The following is a 21,299-nucleotide window of genomic DNA, read 5'->3' on the forward strand; positions in this document are numbered from 1 at the left end:
CAGCTTATGCTTGTTCCTAGTATTAATGTCATGATTACTGCCAATTGTATCAAAAGTTGAAATATTCTTTCGTACATACATTAAATTGGAAAAAATGAACTGACATGGAACTGTAAGGATGTTAATTTCTTTAAATAGTTCTCTCAATGAATCCCTGGAACCAAGTTTGTATATAGAGCGGATGGCTCTTTTCTGTAATACAAATATAGTCTCAATATCAGCGGCTCTACCCCAAAGCAAAATTCCATACGACAATAAGCTGTGGAAATAACTAAAGTAAACTAATCTGGCGGTTTCAACGTCGGTCAGTTGTCTAATTTTCCGTACAGCAAAAGCTGCCGAGCTCAACCTTCCAGCCAATTTGGCAATGTGAGGTCCCCATTGTAACTTTGAATCTATAGTCATACCAAGAAAGACAGTATCATTAACTAGGTCCAATTTATTCCCATCTAGAATAATGTTAGTATCGCATTGTCTAACATTCGGCAGTGTAAATTTAATACATTTCGTTTTCTTAGAATTCAATAAAAGATTATTTACGGTAAACCAATCGTGTATGTCAGATAGAATAGAATTAATTTCATAAAAAATATTTTCACTTCTTTTAACTTTAAAAAGCAAAGAAGTATCGTCAGCAAATAAAACTATATTAGTCAATTTTTCAACCATAAAAGGCAAGTCATTAATATAAATGAGGAATAAAAATGGTCCTAGAATAGATCCTTGAGGGACGCCTATCTTTACATGAGCCCCCTGTGATTTAGTATTATTAATATCGACCCTTTGTTGCCTCTTGTCTAAATATGAAGCTATCAAATCTAAAGCCTTTCCTCCTATTCCATAGTATCTCAGTTTCGAAATTAAAGTCTGATGGTCCACACAATCAAACGCCTTCGACAGATCACAGAAGACTCCAATAGCATCGTGATGGTCTTCCCAGGCGTCAAATATGTGCTTAATTAACGCAGTACCGGCATCGGTTGTTGATTTGCCTTTTGTAAAACCATACTGCTGGCTATGAAACAGTCGAGCTTCATTGAAATGCAAAAGCATCTGACTGAGTATGATCCTCTCAAATATTTTACTCAAAACTGGAAGAACCGAGACAGGCCTGAAATTTGCAGGGTCCTCCATATCCCCACTCTTGAACAGAGGTATAATTTTACTCAATTTCATATTCCCTATTCCAGTCCATCCCGGTTTATTATTTACAAACATTAGTCTAAATTTCAGCACGTAACTGAAGTCTTCTAGTCAGCTGTTTTGTGTGTGTCATCGTTACGTCACCTAGTTTTTCCCTTTGTCTATGGTCAATCGGTAAGAATCGGTTAGTCGAGTAGTGTCCATCACTACTCAACTTCAATCAGTATTCCGAGGATAGCACAGAGTAGAAGTTTGACGTCTGACACATTACTTTTATAATTCAACTGGGACCGTTTAGGTTATATTTTTATTGTCGTAGATCAAATTAGATATAATGATGAAATCTGAAATTAAACATGTTAAGGGTGCCTCAGCCGACCCTATTAAAATATGTATGGTCCAGCTGGACACTGCGGAGCAGTACTTGAGTGGGGTCTACGAGTTGGCGTGTAGCCTTCAGGCAAAATCGGATGCGCCTGGTCTATCTATGTTCAGGGTTCGTTTCGAGGATCTGGAGCGGATGCGCGACCAATACCAGGACGCTTACTTGAACCTGAAGGGTCTGCCAGTCGACGAGACCGTGCTGCAGAAGGCTGACCAACGCTTCAACAAATTTTATGAGATCTTTTATTCGGTTAAAGTGATAGCTGAGGGATTAGTGTCGACAAATAGCGTCGCGGATGTGGAGCCAGTGAGATCAACTGCTCACTTCAAGTTGCCTGAGATTAGTCTGAGCACTTTCTCTGGGGTCTACACTGACTGGCCAAATTTTATTGGATTGTTCGACAGTCTGATACACACTAATGGGGACTTGTCCAGTGTGCAAAAGATGCACTACCTTCTGAGTGTTCTGGACAAGGAACCTCTTAGTTTAGTTAGGCATCTGGAGCTGGCCGATGGGAACTATGAGATAGCTTACCAGCTCCTTAAGGAAAGATATGACAACAAGAGACTCATTGCCGACACACACTTGGAGTCCATACTTGCTGTGACACTCGGTCAACAAGGGTTGACTGGCAACCTTCGGAAGCTAGTCAACACCTTAAAGGAGAACACTATGGCTCTGAGTGTGCTTGGTTTTGAGGTCAAGGCATGGAGTTTCTTGTTGCTCCATATCATTTTAAGAAAGCTTCCCTTTGACCTTCGTAGTAGGTTCGAACTCGGTTTAGGGGGTTCGCCTAGCACCATCCCAACATTCCAAGACTTGCTTGGCTTTCTGGAAACAGAGTTGAGAGTCTTGGAGACTGTTGGTGGCTCGGGTTCCAGGGGGTCAAGCAACTCTAACAATGTGAAAACGGGGACTTCACACACTACAGTGACTCTCACTGCAGTGGCTGTGTCTTGTGCCCTTTGTCGGGGTAACCACACCATTTATAGGTGCGACAGGTTCAATTCCCTGACACCTGTTCAGCGTAGAGAGCTTGTCGCACAACAGGGCTTATGTTGTAACTGCTTGCGTGCACACTCTGTAAGTAGGTGCATGTCCAAGTGCAGGTGTCTAGTGTGTGGTGGACATCATCACACAAAACTACACCTGCCACCATCATCATCATCATCATCATCATCATCTACAGCACCTAAGGATGGTCGACCCGCAGACTCATCACCCGGCTCTATGGTCTGCCATGGTTCAATTCAAAACACCATGTTGTTAGGAACTGCCATGGTGGGGGTGTACGACCACAATGGTCACATACACCAGGTGAGAGCCTTGATAGACAGCGGCTCACAGGTGTCTGTCATCACTGAGGAACTGGCGCAGCGGTTGCGGCTTCCCCGCACTAGCTCTAGGCTTCTTTACGGCTTGGGAGGTAAGCAGCGCTCCAATGGCAGCGTGGAGTGCAGGATCGCATCCCCTCAGGGTGCATCCCAGCCTGCCTTGGTGGCCACAGCCGTCGTACTGAAGCACATCACAGGGGATCTCCCTAGAGCGTGTTAGAGCGGTGCAAAAGCATCAAGCTCGCTGATGATAGACTGTCTGTTCCGGGTCCCATTGATTTCTTGATAGGCGTGGACCTCTACAGTCGAATCCTGGATGGGACGTCGTACCAGCTGGGTGAAGGACTACCTACGGCACATAGGTCTATCTTCGGATGGATCTTGATGGGTCAAGCACCAATAAACCGAGATAAGGTGGCGCTTCCCAACAAGTCCATCCAAGTGTCCGTCGGTGATCCCCACCCGCGGCGGTCGCGTCGCAGACCAGCGAGGAGACGCCCCACGCAGCGCATGCATGACCAACCAGCGCCATATGCGGCCTGCGACTGTATCCACGCCTGCTGATGAACAGATACTACAAACCTCGTCACGGCAGCCCCACCGTGGTGAGGTCCAAACGGCAACTGGGGGCTAGCGATAAGGTTTCAGTGGGACTCTGATCCAGACAGTCATCTATCAGGTCTCACCGTTCGGCACTACTAGGGAGATTTGCCGAACGTTTGTTTTGTACGGCTCCCTGTGGCTACTTGGGCCAGCATCTTTGGTGCATCAATGCATCCTGCGACGGCCTCTGTTCGAGGAACTTTCCAGTATTGAAGTTCTTCGCAGATGTCCCGTCTTACTCTACGCTTGCCGGAGCTGCTCTCCGCTGCTCTACCTTCCAGTCGTTAGGCCGGTTCCGACTGATACCTGCGCATCTTCGCGGCTCTCACCACCGTCGTGATGGGCTTTGATTGTGTGGGCTCTTACTGAGGTACGGGCAGTGCAACATGAGCTCTGCTCTAGGTGTATGCGGTGCGAAGCGCACACGACACAGCAGTGAAGTCTTCGAAGGGATCGTGTTGGGTAGAGCCCCCGGGAAGTTTTCTCACTTGGGGATCCGCGCGTCGTCTCCTGGTCCTATGGGTCGGGCCGATGCTTGACATCGGGCTGTCGAGTGATCGAATGAATTTTTGGACGGGCTCACCCCAGGGAACTTATCTTTCAGGCAACTGTTGATCGAATTGGTTTCTGCATCCGGGTCCTGCTGTCGGCGCTTTCCCCGACGCTACACTTGTGGTGTTGGCGGCTTGCTCAGCAGGTCTCCTGTCTCGCATCTCGCCTCCGTCTTTGGGACGAGCTCTGCACATTAGCTGTAGGTTTCGGGCTGGCTTGTGGATTCCACTCAAGCCACGCCCATACATGGTTATTTTTTCGGAAACTCATCTTTTTTATTTTAATTTCACGTTAAAGAGCTTAGTGGCTCTTTGGGGGGCGGTTTATGTTGGGGCCATAGGCATAGGGTCAAGGAACTTCGTGGGTACACACACAAACAGCTGACAGACAGGTACACAGGTGTTTGTAACTCCTTCCCACCTTCCCTATCCTAACGGAAACTGCAGGTAGATGAACACTAGCTGTCATCTGCCACCTCAACGACCGACCCTCGTCCACTTCTACCACCGCCGCGATTAGAGTCGGTCGACGCACCTTACGCTCCCGTCACTCAATCCGCGATAGAAGAACAATCCGCCGCGTACTACAACACACGTAGCTCTACGCCGCGCACCGGTACATCAGCACATCAACCTGGAGAAGAACGGGTGGAAAAATCGAAGAGGTCAAACGCATTTGCTCAGCCGGACAACCGTTCCTGCCAGGTCAGTTTCTTCCTTCAAACTTCCCCCTTGCTCCTCCAATTAGTAATTAATAAGATATGGATCAATTTAGTTCGCTCTCACCGGAACAGATAAGTTCGTCGTACTGTAAATTAATGTTGTGGCATTTTTTTTAGTTAGCTAGTAACTGATCTGGCATTAAATAACAAAAGTACCTAATCAATCTTAAAACATAGATTTGTCCCTGGCTGCAAGCGTTGATTAAACCAAAAAAATTGTCCACTTACCAGAAAAAAATTGCGATAGGTAGGTACTTACCTAAGTTTATTCTGGAAGAAAAATATTATTAGGTATGTTTTTCGGCTCGGGTTCTTAATTAGTCTTATCTTAATTGTGATAAACAGGGAAAAGGTCCAAAAATAAGATCCAAGATGGTACCCGCTGAAAAAAAAAACTGTGTGCCATTCGAGCTCTAAAAATTTGTCTTTCGTTTACAATAACATTACAACTTCCTCTCACTGTGCCTTATTTCTTTTCTTTATCGATTTAAATAAGTAAGTATTTAACGATCAAATGGAGTGGCTGGGAGGATCGTTTGAGAGGTAGCTAAGAAGCAGGGAAACTTTTTATCCCGGAATTCCCACGGAAAAAAAACTTTTTAGGGCTAAGCAGAGCTTGCGGCCTACCGCTAGTACTTAATGCATATTTTATACAACATAAGATCAATCTTTATTCAACTGAAAAGAACATACTTACCAGACAAAAGAAAAAAAAACTCTCACAAAAATAAAATCTCGCCGCGAGTCTCTGTCGATCAGAATATATGTACACTAAATCTCATATCTCAGCGTAAGCTCACTACTCATTTCACGGTGGTGATGGGAGACTTTAACGCGAAACTCGGAAAACAAGAAGGCGGCGAGACGAAAGTGGGGTCACATGGATTTGGAGTCCGGAACCATCGTGGGCAAATGCTGGCTGACTTCTTGGAGAAGGAGGGCCTCTATATGATGAACTCCTTCTACAAGAAGAAGCCACAAAGGAAGTGGACGTGGATTAGCCCCGATGGGAAGACTAAAAACGAGATCGACTTCATATTGACGGATAAGAAGCACATATTCAATGATGTCTCAGTGATCAGTAGGGTTAAGACCGGCAGCGATCACCGACTCGTAAGAGGCACTTTGAATATAAACTGCAAAATAGAACGCTCCCGTCTAATGAAGTCCACGCTCCGCCCTACTCCTGCTCAAATCCAGGATCCCGAAAGCTTTCAGTCTGAGCTTTGCGACCGCCTGATATGTTTAGAGAATTGCGTTACAGTTGACGATTTAAATAATAGGTTTGTGGAAACTGTCCGAGAGGTAGGATCGAAATATTTTTCGTCCCGAACCAACCGAGGACCTCAAAAACTCTCAGATGGGACTCTGAGTCTCATAAGAGAACGGAGAGAAATGAGGTTGCAGTCTTCAGTTAGTCTTCAGTAGACAGTTCACTTAGAACTGTCCTACTAACCTTAAATCGCACTTTACCTAAACAAATTCGCACGCATACAATTTCCAAACTGAATCTAAACAAACTTGAGGAAGACTTATGCAATATTGATCTTGACCCAGTTTATAAAAATGATGATGCGGACACCTGCATGTCGTACTTAATAAATAACATCCAACAAGCGATTTTAAAAAATACCTCGCACATCAAGTTGAGCAATAAAAACTGCAACATCAAACCCTGGATCACTCCGGGGCTTTTAAGATGCATGAGACATAGGGATAAACTTCATATGAAGGCTAAATCTAACCCAGATAACGCTGTCTTACAACTATCATACAAAAGGTACCGAAATTTTTGTAATAAAATACTTAAAAAAGTTAAAATCGAGTACGAAAAAAATGAATTAGAAAAGGCGGGAAACAACAGCAAAAAAATCTGGAAGCACATTAAAAGTTTCACTTATTTGTCAAAACAACATGAATCTCCCTCAGCTCTATTACACCCCCAAGCACCCCATGTAGTATCGGCAAACAATGTAAACAACTTCTTTGCCAATATAGGAAAAAGACTAGCAGAAAAAATTGAAAAACTAACACCTGGTTCTAATACTCTCCCTACTGACAACGCCCCACTAAACTCATTTGTGTTAATAAATACTGACATGGAAGAGGTAGAAAAAATTATCATGAGTTTAAAAGACGATTGCGCAGTTGGTTGGGATAATATATCTAATAAAATCTTAAAGAAATTCAAACATATATTAATACCACCACTGACATATATTTTCCAACTATGTCTTTCCTCTGGAGTTTTTCCTAAATGTTTAAAAAAAGCAGTGGTTGTGCCCATTTATAAATCTGGCGATAAAACAGAGGTGACGAATTACCGACCCATTTCTCTTTTACCAGCTGTGTCTAAAATATTAGAAAAAATCATAAACAACAGATTAATGCAATTTCTAAACAAAAACTCTTTTTTATCTAGAACACAATTTGGTTTTAGGCCTAAGTTATCAGCGGCCGATGCTGTCCATGAGTTAACTGACTACTTAGCTCAAAATCTGGATAAAGGTAATCAGACAATAGGGATATTCTTAGATCTTTCCAAAGCCTTCGATACAGTATCCATCCCGATTTTATTACATAAACTCGAAATGTTAGGTATAAGAGGTACCCAGCTGAAACTATTTGAAAATTATCTGACCGAGCGCACTCAGTGCGTGAAGATAGGCAACGTCGTCAGCTCTGATCAGGAAAATACCGGTTTTGGAGTTCCTCAAGGAAGTATTCTGGGCCCTACTTTATTTCTAATATATATAAACGATCTTTGCAACCTTAAACTAGAAAACGGCATTATTCTGTCGTACGCTGATGACACTGCTCTACTTTTTTCTGCTAACGCGGAAAACAAAAAACTAGTTTACGATTATGCACAAAGAGGTTTCAATATTGTTAACCGCTGGCTTCAGCATCACCTACTTACACTTAATGCCGAGAAAACAAACTTTATTGAATTTTCAAAACAAAAACCCAAATCACAATTAAAAATTCCAAACGTATACGCTCACTATTGTAAATCCCTGGGCTATCCCTGCACCTGTCCTACAATTACTAACACAAACAAAACTAAATATCTGGGTATTATCATCGACGAAACTCTATCATTCAAGCAACATATAGAAGCTCTAAGCAGCAGAGTTCGTAAATTAATATTTGTATTTAAAAAGCTTCGTTTTATATCAGATTCCAAAATTATCAGGCAAGTCTACTTTGCGCTGTGCCAATCAGTATTAACATACTGTATCACTTCGTGGGGTGGCTCGGCTAAAACCTTATTATTGAGAATCGAAAGAGCTCAAAGAGCAGTTCTTAAAGTCTCAACATTTCGCCCTTTCCGTTATCCGACGAAACTTCTATATGAATCATGCAAAGTACTAACAGTCCGCCAGTTATTTATTTCAAGTATAGTTTTAAAACAGCACACGGCACTTCCCTACAGCCCAGAATTAACAAACAAAAGGAGAGTAGATAAAGTTTGCACAATAAAAACAACCAAACATGCGTTAACATCTAGGTTTTACTTGTTCTTGGGACCAATCCTTTACAATAGGTTAAATGCTAAATTAGTCCTCTACCCGTTAACTTACACCAAGTGTAAGAACGTTCTCCAGAAATCTCTACAAGAGATGTCCTACGAAGATACAGAGAACTTATTAACTATTGTCAAGTGAGAATTGTTACCGTTAATTTAACTTATTATTATTAGTGTATAACTAAACAATACTTTTAACTTATATAATTACCTACACCTAACATAAATTGCCTTGTTTATAATAAATCTAACATAAAACATTTAGAAAGTAAGATTACTTAATATTTTCTGTTCTAAGATTATTTAATTTAGATTCTAAAATTGTTTAATTTAGAGCTTTTCCATCTGAAATACAGGAAAAACTCTGTTATTTCCTAGTTCAGATCAGCATTTTAAACTACCTTTAGCATTAAGAGTTGACCTATTATTGTAAATCACATTTAGCATTAAGTATTTTCTGAATAAATATTCTATTCTATTCTATTCAGTTGATATGGTCGAATACAGACGTCTAAACAGACAGATCGCCAAAGCAAGACGTTGCGATATGAGACGCTACAATTGCAAGCGCATTCAAGACGCAATAGAGCAAAACAAGGGCTCCAAAGTCTTTGCTAGAGATCGACCTGTTCGGCAGACTCTGTTGACCCAACTGAAGACCGACACTGGCAACACCGTTTCATCAGTGCCCGAAATTCTGGGAGAAATTGAGAGATTCTACGGACAGTTATACACCACAACACAAAACCCTATTACCAGCGGTGCTCACGACAGCCGAGCGCCACTCACCCGACACTATACCGAAGATATTCCGGACGTCAGTCTAGACGAGATTAGTATAGCTCTCAAACAGCTAAAAAACAACAAAGCTCCGGGAGATGATGGAATAACGACAGAACTTCTGAAAGCCGGCGGTAGACCGATTTTAATAGCACTTCGGAGGCTGTTTAATTCCGTCATACTCGAAGGCACAAGCCCGGAGGCATGGAGCAGAAGTGTAGTGACTTTGTTCTTCAAGAAAGGCAACAAAGCCCTATTGAAGAATTATAGACCCATTGCACTTCTGAGCCATGTGTACAAGCTGTTTTCGAGAGTTATTACGAATCGTCTCGAGCAAAGACTCGACGACTTCCAGCCACCCGAACAAGCCGGGTTCCGAAAAGGCTATAGTACCATAGATCATATACACACGCTTCGGCAGGTTATACAGAAGACCGAGGAGTATAATCTACCTTTATGTCTAGCGTTTGTGGACTATGAGAAAGCCTTTGATTCTATTGAGCTCTGGGCGATGCTTCAATCCCTTCAGCGGTGCCATATAGACTATCGCTATATCGAGGTGTTGAGATGTATGTACAATGCTGCCACAATGTCAGTTCGATTACACGAACATAGCACAAAACCCATCCAGTTGCAAAGGGGCGTGAGACAGGGAGATGTTATTTCTCCGAAACTGTTCACCTGTGCACTGGAAGATGTTTTTAAGCTTGTAGAGTGGAAAAGACTGGGCATTAACGTCAATGGCGAATATATCTCTCATCTACGATTTGCTGATGACATAGTTATTATGGCGGAAACGCTGGAGGAGTTAGGCGAAATGCTCACAGACCTCAATGATGCCTCTAAACAAGTTGGGCTGAAAATGAACATGGACAAGACAAAGGTCATGTCGAACGAACATGTTTCATCATCGCCCGTAACTGTAGGAGGTGTCACCATCGAAGTTGTCGATCAGTATCCCTACCTAGGACAAGTGATCCGATTAGGTAAATCCAACTTCGATAAAGAGGTAGCTCGTAGAATCCAACTCGGATGGGCAGCGTTCGGGAAATTACGACACATCTTCACTGAAAACATACCTCAGTGTCTGAAAACAAACGTTTTCAACCAGTGCGTGTTGCCAGTGATGACTTACGGAGCCGAGACGTGGTGCTTCACCAAAGGGCTTATCCACAAGCTCAGAGTTGCTCAACGTGCTATGGAAAGGGCTATGTTAGGCGTGTCCCTGCGAGATAGGATTCGTAATGAAGAAATCCGCAGGAGAACTAAAGTTACCGACATAGCCAAAAGGATTAGCACGCTGAAGTGGCAATGGGCTGGCCACGTAGCCCGCAGAGCCGACGACCGCTGGAGTAGAAAGGTTCTGGAGTGGAGACCCCGTGTCGGCAAACGGCGTGTCGGTCGCCCCCCAACCCGTTGGTCTGATGATCTGCGGAAGGTAGCGGGAAGCCGCTGGATGCAGATGGCGGGTGACCGTTTGGGGTGGCGATCGTTAGGAGAGGCCTATGTCCAACAGTGGACTACAGAAGGCTGAGAGAGAGAGAGAAATCTCATATCTTGCAGGAATCGTTTTGTCTGAATATGTGGGAGTATTTCGTTGCTAAATCGTAATGGTTTGTGTAGTGTAGCCTACATTTCGTAGCTTAATTTTATTTATCGAACTACCTGCTTAACCTTTACCTGCATTTGAAACAGACAGTCTTATCTCAAAACATATTTATTATTATAAATATTTCAACTACTAGCTTAATAATCTTTTCCATCGAGAGGTGATGCCACTACATTCCTCCCATACTCTAGGCCCCTTGCAAACACAGAGTAATGAAATGGTTGTGTTACAGAGGCATCATAACATCCTACACGACGCGGGAGCGTCTCGCTAACTACTCTGTGCGAGTCGGCAGCTCTTACAATGGAAAAGGAGGATCTATTTATAATGTAAGTGTGAACTAAAGAAAATATAACATAACATTCAGGGTGCTAAAAGAGGTATACAGAGTCGCGAGCACAGGATTCGAAACCTCCATTTACGTTGCGTATCGTCAACTGTCACTGTCAAAATGTAAGGCAAAGTTAGTTCCAAAAGTGACATTTGTTTTTTCCATATGTTAGGTGGAATTACACCAAACGCTAAAACGTATTTAGTAGCATGTCATACGTCTGTCAGTTAGTACAAAATATATTTAAAATTTAATTTAAATACGTTTAGCGTTTGGTAAAAGTGACCCTTCGTGTAGATTCGACAATAGTATCGAATCCGGTGCTCGCTGCACTGCAGGGCGATCACGAAAAATATAGAATCGAATGCGAGTGCGACTAGTGTCAACTTGACAGCACTTTCGAACACTTACCTATAAAATTGACAGTTGTCGCACTCGCATTAGATTCTATACGTTAGCTCTGTTTTTCGTGATCGCCCTGCTGCAATCATTCTTACTTGGCTCAAAAGGTAAACAATCTTTGTATGTCTTTTTAATCAAAATAACATTAAAGAAATGAAACACACCTAAAATAAATTGTTTAATTACGAAATTATTAATTTTTGCTAGTAAGAAAAATTTGGTTTTTAAATAATTTACACAAATTTTGTGCCAAGTAAATATGATTGCAGTATATAGTAAGCCAAAAGTGGGTAGAGTGGGTACTTACCTTATTTGCAGAAGTCGTAAAACAGCAGGGCGATCACGAAAAGTATAGAATCGAATGCGAGTGCGACTATTGTCAACTTGACAGCACTTTCGAACACTTTTTACCTATCGAATTGACAGTTGTCGCACTCGCATTCGATTCTATACGTTAGCTCTCTTTTTCGTGATCGCCCTGCTGAAGTGGTTCAGAATAAAAAGTCAAGTCATCCCCTTTCAGCTTACTATACTTACCAATTTTGAACCCCATACTCGTAAAAAGGTTTAATACTCAGAAGGTAAAAAAGCTGTGACATAAAAGTAATCTATGCGTTAATCCAGTGTATCAGCTTCATCGTCACGACCCATCTCGACCGCACTGCTGGGGTACGATGGGATCATCTCAATACTGACGAAAACTTACGTTGGCACGAAACGGCACGTTTAATACAACGAGATAAATATCGTGAGCCGCCAACGGCAGCGTTCCGATACTTATTAGTTTTACATCGTATAGAGTGACCCCCTTTTCAGTAGTTTTTGGCGAAAGAGTAACAACAAACATAAAAATCATCCCACATAACCCCAAAAATGCTGATAAATCGGTAGCTACACTAGCCGAGATTAAGCAGACTCAACAAAAGGGAACGTGCAGACATTTTGCAGAAGAAGTAATGAAAAAAATAATTTTGTTCGCTTACAAAAGGCCCGAGATATTACACCGCTTTATTAGCATTACACCCCATTCAGATTTTTACGTGAATCTGGCTCCGTTTAATTAAATAGGTTCTAACTTAATTATCTAAGTAGGTTATATTTTAAGGGCAATCTTCGAGTAAGTACCTGTGCTTGGTTAGGAAAATATTTTGGGCCTTACCACAAAAACTTAGACAGTATTTAACAAATGTTTAGCGCTATCAAACGCCTACGAAATCTGTCAAATATCGTTTATACACTTGTAATACGGTGTTTAAAGTTTTTTGTGGTAGCACAGTTTATGTTTACGTCAGCTACTTTTACTTAGTTTAAAACAACAAAACATCTTAATTTGTGTCATGATTTCAGTCTTTCGCTTACTACACATCCTACTATTACTTTTACTTGGATGACTATAGTTCACTTCAACAAAATACTTAATAATGAACACAATTGTATACATAAATTATAAAATTAATGTGTTCAAATTATACTTATTGTATTAACATAGCTCGTTAGTGTTAACATTGAGCTAATGACCTAATCATTCATTTTCTGTCGGCGTCCCCGCTTCCTTTGTATCTATTCTTGAAATATTATTCGGGCTCGGCTTTCGGCATTTACGTGGAAAACATACTCATTAATAATATTCGCAAACGCTGCATAATACTTGTAGTTAAGGAAAGCACCTTCTTAAGTAATAAATATTTGTTGTGATATCGTCATCACAAGTCAAAAATCTTCCACTGCTAGTCATAGAGAAAATGCGCAGACTCTAGATGACTCTAGACTCTTTTATGTAGAACCATAGGTATACGTAAGCTGAAAGGGGATGACTCAGAGGGCCATTCAGAACAAGTATTAGGTACATAATAATATAGTTTTGGAAATTCGTGAAAAAAAATATGTTTCGTAAAAGGTTACGTTACCATTCTATGAAGAAACAAATCTTTAAAGGATTTTTATCAAGCTTTAATACGAAATCTTTTGGCTTTCTAGCTTTGCTACACCCTGCATAACTGGTACGTGAGATTTAAACACTATCATTTAACTCTTAGGGTCTGTTTCACAATGTCTGGTTAGTGGCTACCTGACGGATAAAATACATGCTGTCACTCTCTGTTTTTATTTTTTAGACAGTGACAGCATGTATTTTATCCGACAGGTAGCAACTAACCAGACATTGTGAAACAGGGGCTTAATCTTTGGTGACTCAGGCCCATGTCCTGTAATGGACCTAAAACATAATATCAAAAGGATTATAACTCCGTCCCTTTTCATCACAAGCATTAAGATAGTGACAGGAAATAAGCTGACATCGGAACACTTGATTGACACAGGTCGCCCATAGAACCGTTTCTAAAGGTATTCGCTTTCATTAGAGATCATTTTGAGTAAGTTGATACTTTATGGGCCAACATGACATGTTTGTGTATAAAGTGGGTACGGAGAAACCTGATCCCTCTTGGAGAGACATTGCTACTGAGAGGGGGTTAGGTTTCTGTGCAGGTAACTATACATGTACTATGAACATACATAAGGTTCATTTAATTATGAAAGGATACTATAGATGAATCCACGGAGTAATCTCCTTTCGGCTTACTATAAAAAAAATGCAACAGCCTGTATAAACGTTAGACAGTACATTTCTTAGCAACTAATTTTTGCCAGATCTCTATCACTATACATACGCGTTTTTTTCCCAACTTACTCGTATATTCTCACTATTCAACATGACGGTAAAAACTTCATAAGACCCTAGTGCGAGTTGGGGCTGAAAGCTAGTTTTAATTTATCTTGAAACTAATGAGTTTCTCATAAGTTGTTCTCTGCACGAGCCGCGAACCGTAGGCTTAGTAAAAGACGGTATACACGTGCTTAAATTGAAATGTTAGTACGTGATTAAAGATAAGACATTTTCATCTAAACTAGCAGTGAAATAGAATAGAGGGATAGGCAATGGATAGCTTTTTGTTCAATAGTTAGGTTGGTACTGTAAAATTTACATAAAATTTAACCCACTAAGTAAGCTGAGCTTGAGATGGAAAGTGAAAGGCATTTCGGCAGAATGCAAAAGCTATCTCGTATTTTTAAGCATTTTATTTAGAAAATTAATGTATCTCATTATTTCACAGATAAAGCAGCTAACCAATAACTTGGACATGAAAGTATCAGTGATAAAGTTGGCTGCACCGCTGGAGTTCAGTACCAGGGTAGCAGCGATTAAGCTGCCGTCTGCCGAAGATTCAGAGGTACTGGGAGACCTGGCGCAGATGATCGCCTGGACGCCCAACGGGGTGAGTAATAGGCGAACATGAATAAGCAAGAATAAGCAATGCCATATTGCAATAAGCAATATTGTATAGTTGCAACTCGATTCTTGGAAGACAGGGTTAGTTACTAGGAGGACTGACATCAGCAAGAGTTCCTGATTGGAATAAGGATTGCCGAGCTGCAATGTAAGTCGGTCTGTCAGTTTCTGACCGTATCGCATACACAGTCAAAGCATGGCAGAAATAGATTTACTTAGCTTGAATTTAGTTTTAAGTTTGTGTTTTCTTCTGTCACTCTCTACAGGTGCTTTCTATTTGAGAAAAAGTAAACTTTAAAAGTTGGCGTAAGTTGTATTGAAATTGAATACAACAACGGGAAACCAATTTTCCTTTTATAATTTTCAGCACATACGAGTAGTAAATGCGGCAGTTATATCGCCAGCGCTCTGCGAGTCACATACTACATATCCACCAGGACACTATGTGTGTCTAGGAGGTGTTCAGGACCCCAACAGACACTTTTGTAGGGTAAGTTGATCCGTGCTAGGACTACATAATTATATCCGCTGATTGCCGATTGCTATTTAATAGTGATAGGTATGTATGCATTTGCATTTATGTACGATCAGCTTATTATAGATTGGCAAGTTGCTTGGCGACCCTCCTTGCGGGGTGAAAGACGCGGAGGGGACGAGGTACCCAAGACGACAGCGGGTAGCGGGAGGGTAGCGGGGAAGGGCAACGCGTGCACTGCATGTCATTGTTACGGCAGTCTCGGCCGCGCAGCCGAGGCGGCCACATGTCTAATATAGTCTGTCATAATTTGAGTGCGACCCACATGAGATCATTGATTCTGAGACCATTAGTCTTAGGATGAGTGTTGAGGCCTTTTTAATATTATCATTATATTATTATTAGGTATCTATAATTCGTCAACAAAATAACGTTAAAAACAACAAATCGTATAATGTCTCAATATAGGGGCTTCTTGTAGAACAACGTACCGGATCAGTCATGCTACGCGGCTAAAGGTTGGTACTGCGCAGTCAGATACGAAAAAGTAAACAACAAAGACGAAGAGTCCATATGACAGTGCGTCAGTTGTCAGTTCTTGTAACTAGGAAAGCAACCAAAATTTATGTGATTTAATGAAAGTAATTAATGAGCAAAACACAGAGAAAAATTACAAAATTGATGAAATTTTGAAAGAAAATGGTCATATCGTGCTTCGCCTACCCCCATACCACCTGGAATTAAATCCTATTGAACTTGTGTGGCGGTACGTGAAAGGCGAGCTCGCAAGAACGTCGATTGACTCTAACTTAGATAAAGAGATAAAAGACTTAGAGTTGCTTTTCTCTAATTATTCGCCTAAAAAGTGGAGAAATTGTGACGACCATGTCATAAAAAATTAAGACGAATATTATAAATCTGATAGAGTATTTGACGATGTATTGGACAGGTATGTTATTGTTTATTTATAATTTATTGTAAATTAAACATAAATTGGTTTTGGTCTTAGATTTATAATTGAAGTTAATGAAAACGATGATGAAGATGAGGATGACGACGACGATGAACAAGTTCAAACAGAGAGTGAACATGAAAGTGACATGGAAATTGATTTATAAAATAAAACACTTTTACATAAATAAATTCAAATTGGTAGATATTCTGAAGGTAAACATCCAAATTTTAATGCTGTCAAACTATAAATTTTAAGCTAAATATGACATTTACGGGAACACTCATAGAATAAAATTTTACTTACGTCAGAAATAGTTACAAGCTATCGCGAGATTAATCCGGGCACACTTTTCTACGTGTGTAGCATGTCGTGCTACCTCGCCCCCGCCACTTCTTTCACCCCGCAAGGAGGGTCGCCAAGTAACTTGCCGCATTATACATGTCACATTCACGTCACATTAGCAATGTTTTTTGGAGCTGATTCGATCCTCATAATATTCTAGTCTATGCGATCCTCAATGCCATCAACATGCCACAAACCAAGATTTTCCTTGCATAGCCGATTCACCTATTTATATTAGTCTATGGTTTATTATGAACTCCTTTTTCTGAGACAATCAGGTCAAATTTGATGTCAAAACATGGAAAATATGTGAAATAAAATTTTTGTGCATAATATTCAACATCATGGATTCGCTAACACGGAGAATCAAATCCTCAAACATCCCGTCTCCGGTGAAACGCGAACTGAGAAAGCAAAAGAAATCCCTAAGCAATGGCGAGGTACAGATGAAGACTATCAAGAAACGAGGAGTGTATGTGGAGAAGAAACCTAACAAAATCCCTGCAGGTAAGATAGAAGGATAGACAAATAGATAATTCTTTATTGCACACACAAACAGAAATTACACAGGGAATGATCAACATAGACGATATAAATGGCGAAGATGATAGGTACCTGCAGAACTCAAAAGCTTATCAAAGTGTTGTGTAATGTGTAGTGCATATATGGCCTAATTACTTAGGTAAGTACATATACATTGTAAATAGGTACTTTTTCATTTTCAGAAGGCAAGCCTAGAAAACCTACAAAACAATTCGATGAAGCAGCTGATATTGAGACAATTTTACGAAACCTATCACAGTCCCAGGGTTCTTCCATGTGCGACAAGGATCCCTCAACCGATTCTCTACCTGATGAAGGATATCAAAGAAGACCAACAAGAAAACGAAGCTTTGACAATGACGTAATAGACGCTCGTGGCATATTCACAGAAGAAATTAAAACGAAAGGCACAATCGTGGAGAAACAAATAAATTCAGAAGTTAAATACATTATGGAGAGCCAAGATAGATCCTTTGTAGAAGATTTGGAATCTACTGAACCGTTGAATGCACGAACACCATCAATATATTCAGAAGCTACTTATCTATCCAAATATGGTAATAATGAAAGTACCAGCGATGAGGGTAAAGAATCCATGAAAGCTGTTATAGAACAGACAATTTACAATAACATCGCTGATAGACTTACTGATGCAGTTTTCGATCGTCAGCTAATCGCTACAAAAAGAAAAAAAGAAAATGGTAAAAAAACTGAATTACACCAACCAGTAACCTTGGTCGGTGCCTGCGAAAACACCGACAGTCTTTACAACTTATTTCTAGATCTGCTTAAAAATACCATTAGCGTTTATAAAATAGCTACCGATTACGCACACAATGGGCAAAACGAGTCTAACACTGCTATCAAGGAAAAAAAACCCAAAAAGGTGAACGCTAAAAAGAAATCTTCATTTGAACGCAAAAACGCTAAAGGCACCACTAAAACAACTAACAAGACTAAAAATACAAATACAAGTTCAAAAATATGTGAAAAGCCTCTATTACCTCCAGTTGGAAAAGTCTCAAAATCAACCTCGCCTGCCACATCTTCGTTATCATCGAAAAAGAGTAAAATAAATAAAATAAACAAACCGAGAAATAATGTCCGCTTCCCGCATCTCACTTACAATACTTACCCTGTTATTAACATGGCTGAAGAACCAACGGTAAAGCAAGAGATCCAAGGTATCCAGAAACAAACAAAAATGATCAGCCGAGGTGATAATAAGGAGGTTAAGCCCAAAAATAAAAAGTCTTTATTGCACACTTTGAAAACTCAGCTGCAGCAAGATTTGTTAAAGGAGCCACAGAATTTGTTTGAAGCCCTACTGTTGATGGCAGAGAACAAGCGAAAAAGTACTTATACTTAACACTGATAATGATGAAACATGACAGCCGTTACTCTTGAAAAATCTTTGGATAAGTAGGTTGCAAACCAAGTTAGAGGTTCCAGAATGTCCGGTAGTAATAAGATAAAGATATCCAAGAAGCTCATCAAAATCTAGGCAATAGGTAGTATATATAGTTAGGTACTACCTACAGTCCTGACAATAAATAGTGCGATTTTGCTAAGACTTTATAATTATCAGTTATTATCTTAGATTTACGTAGGTACATTTTAAAAATAAAATACCGTTTGGTTATGGCTTTTTAACGGATTTGTCCTTTAATAAATATAATAGATCGATTAAATACGGTCTGTAACCATTAGTTAGGATCCACTTCCGTTTTCAGGAGTTTATAGTTTTACTGTAATTAAGTACCTACCTACCTACGACTTGATTTCGATAGTATAATGTTAAGTAGTTATATAAGTAATTCTCGAGTTCGTCTTTACGTTATTTTATTTAGGTAAGTATCTGTTGTTGTATCGAACAAGAAATCGCATTGCGAAAATGGATATGGATTGGCAACACCATAAAAAAGGAGCCTTGAGCAAAGCGAGCATTGCCTTCGAAATACTTCGAATGGAAACCGCCTGGAGACCACCGCAGACGCGGTCGCCCCGTGCACACATGGCGGTTGCTGAGGATAGGACGCCGTGGCGCATACTTGTAAAGGCCCTCTGTACCACGTATCTGTTGAATGAAACACGATCCATTAAATCCTTTATAAGGTGGTGTGTATGGTCTTCCACGCAAACCATGGCCACCTATGCCCTGGCCATAGACTAATACACTAATATTAGTCTAATACACTATTATATATATTATATTTTTATATTATATTCGATAGTTTACATCACTTTATAGGGCAAAACACCCAGTAACTGACCACCTTAAGGGAGTTGTTCCAGTAATTTATCTGTAGCGGGCTCAATTCTTATCGCTTATTAAATCCGATTTTTGTTTTAGAAACTAGAATAACAGAGCTACATTCCTGAGTAAATAGCAAACATGTAGAAGTTACTAATTTTTTTATATATTTTTGCAAACAAAAAGTAGTGATTTTCCCAGTAACTGACCACTAAAATCTAGTAACTGACCACACTCGATGCCAGTAACTGACCACCAATTTAAAATGGTTTAAAAATTGAATTATGATTAAATCTTATTATTATTTATTTATTTGATTACTTCATGTAACAGTACCGATCCTCTGCTCTCTTTTAATGTGTGACACATCACTTTTTCTCAAGGTTTCTTAACTGAAAAGTGCATTTAATTAATTAATCAGATTAATGCATAATTTAAATGATATCTTATCCTAATAATCAACCATTTATTTATTAAAAACACAAGTTTATGCATTTTTGTTAAATACTAAAAACAAAGGAATAAACACACATGCACATAGTGAACACGCATTTTAAATTTACAGCTTTCAGGGAGATTAAGTGGCCCTAACGTTGTACCTTCAGATAAGTCACAGAAAGGGCGATTTTGTTTGTCCGGAACAAGCCAGGAACAGTGGGACAGGCCCATGAAGCTTTTATGGTGCCAGAAACGAGCATTTTCTTAAATATAAAGTAGCGAATCCAAGCGCTAAAGCCGGTCTTTTCCATATTCGGTATCAACTGATGAGGAGGAGGAATCGTGGCGGATTGTATTGTCGGCCTGGGAAAACATAAATTCCCCGCCGGAAAAGTAGGCCCTTTCCCCGCCGGTCCTTTCAAGGATGTAGGACCAGAGACAGATGGTTTTCATTATTGCTGAAACCCCACCCAGAGACTTTCAGTGCGGCTAAAAGAGTCATTGAGGCTAGCCATTGTAATTATGACCGAATCAGATATTGGGGGTTAGTTTTTCAGGAAACAAAGATGGATGCCTTGACGAACGGGATTTCAATGACTTTGTTGAGGATTTAACTGGAATATTTAGTATGCTGTTGAAACGTGCTTTCGTAGGTAGTAGTATTTGGCCAAAGACAGGAGTAGTCATTTCTGCAAGGGGGACAGGGAATCTTTGCCTCGTTGAAGAGGCGTCACTGAAGCAGAACATCGCAGTACTTTCTGCATTTTTCGCTGCTGGACTAATGTGTCTGCCAATGATAGTATAGCGTTGCCAGTGGATTCCGGATAGTTGTGGTATCGGTTCCAAATGGCTGGGGTGTTGGTCGTGGTAACAACTTATAGAAGAATGCCCCATTTTTTGTGTGCCAATTTTACCGTTCTGTTTGAAATCCACTGGCCGTTCATAATGCCATTGAAGGGCGTGTTGGTGCACCGGCTGAAGGTGCAAGCATTGTAGTGATGCTTTCTTTTTCCTATTTTGATGAAGTGGCTTTGCCTGTCTTTAGATAAATGCGGAGGCGCGTTTCGTCGGTAACGTATATTCGGGTTGGGACATTAATAGCGTCATTGAGGTCTTGTTCGCCAAGTGCTTTTGTGCTCGGGGAACCAATTTCATCTGGTTCACAAGCGCTGGCATTGGTTAGGTACGCCTTCAGCTGTTCTGAAGATAGCATTTGAGTATCTTTTCATAGAGTGAGATGGTGAAAGCCTGAAAATTTGTCTCCTGGTCGTCGGCATTCTTGAAGGGACTGCTCCAAGGATTATCTTTAAGGAAAAATGGTGACATCTGTCTTTATCCTGGAGAATCCACATTATCCTAGGCTGATAGTATGCTCCACCAGCGTTTTTATCTTCCTCATCAGCTAATACCGAATCTGGAACAAACTTGGACTTTGTGTTTGAATTCTCTATATTTTAAAAGGTGCTTGCATGTCACCCTGAATTATTTTGGAATGTCTTGTTGATCCTAGTTTGTCTCAGACAAGTGGATTTGCCTTTTCTATACTTTTTTTGTTATCTTGGTGCTTCTTCATCTCGCTGAAAGCTGTAAAAATATATCATATATAATAATACC

At 40.4% G+C, this 21,299-nt stretch overlaps 1 protein-coding gene across 1 annotated transcript; it reads left to right on the forward strand.

The window, feature by feature from the left end:
* Positions 1 to 16,691: 16,691 nt before the first annotated feature.
* On the forward strand, positions 16,692 to 18,566 carry LOC105393957. The gene is made up of 2 exons (XM_011565785.3): positions 16,692 to 16,957; positions 17,176 to 18,566. The coding sequence occupies exons 1-2, from the start codon at positions 16,795 to 16,797 to the stop codon at positions 18,360 to 18,362; spliced, it is 1,350 nt and encodes a 449-aa protein (XP_011564087.3). The 5' UTR covers positions 16,692 to 16,794; the 3' UTR covers positions 18,363 to 18,566.
* Positions 18,567 to 21,299: the final 2,733 nt, after the last annotated feature.

This window comes from Plutella xylostella, chromosome 11 (assembly GCF_932276165.1).
Source record: "Plutella xylostella chromosome 11, ilPluXylo3.1, whole genome shotgun sequence".
In the NCBI taxonomy this organism is placed as follows: Eukaryota; Metazoa; Arthropoda; class Insecta; order Lepidoptera; family Plutellidae; genus Plutella; species Plutella xylostella.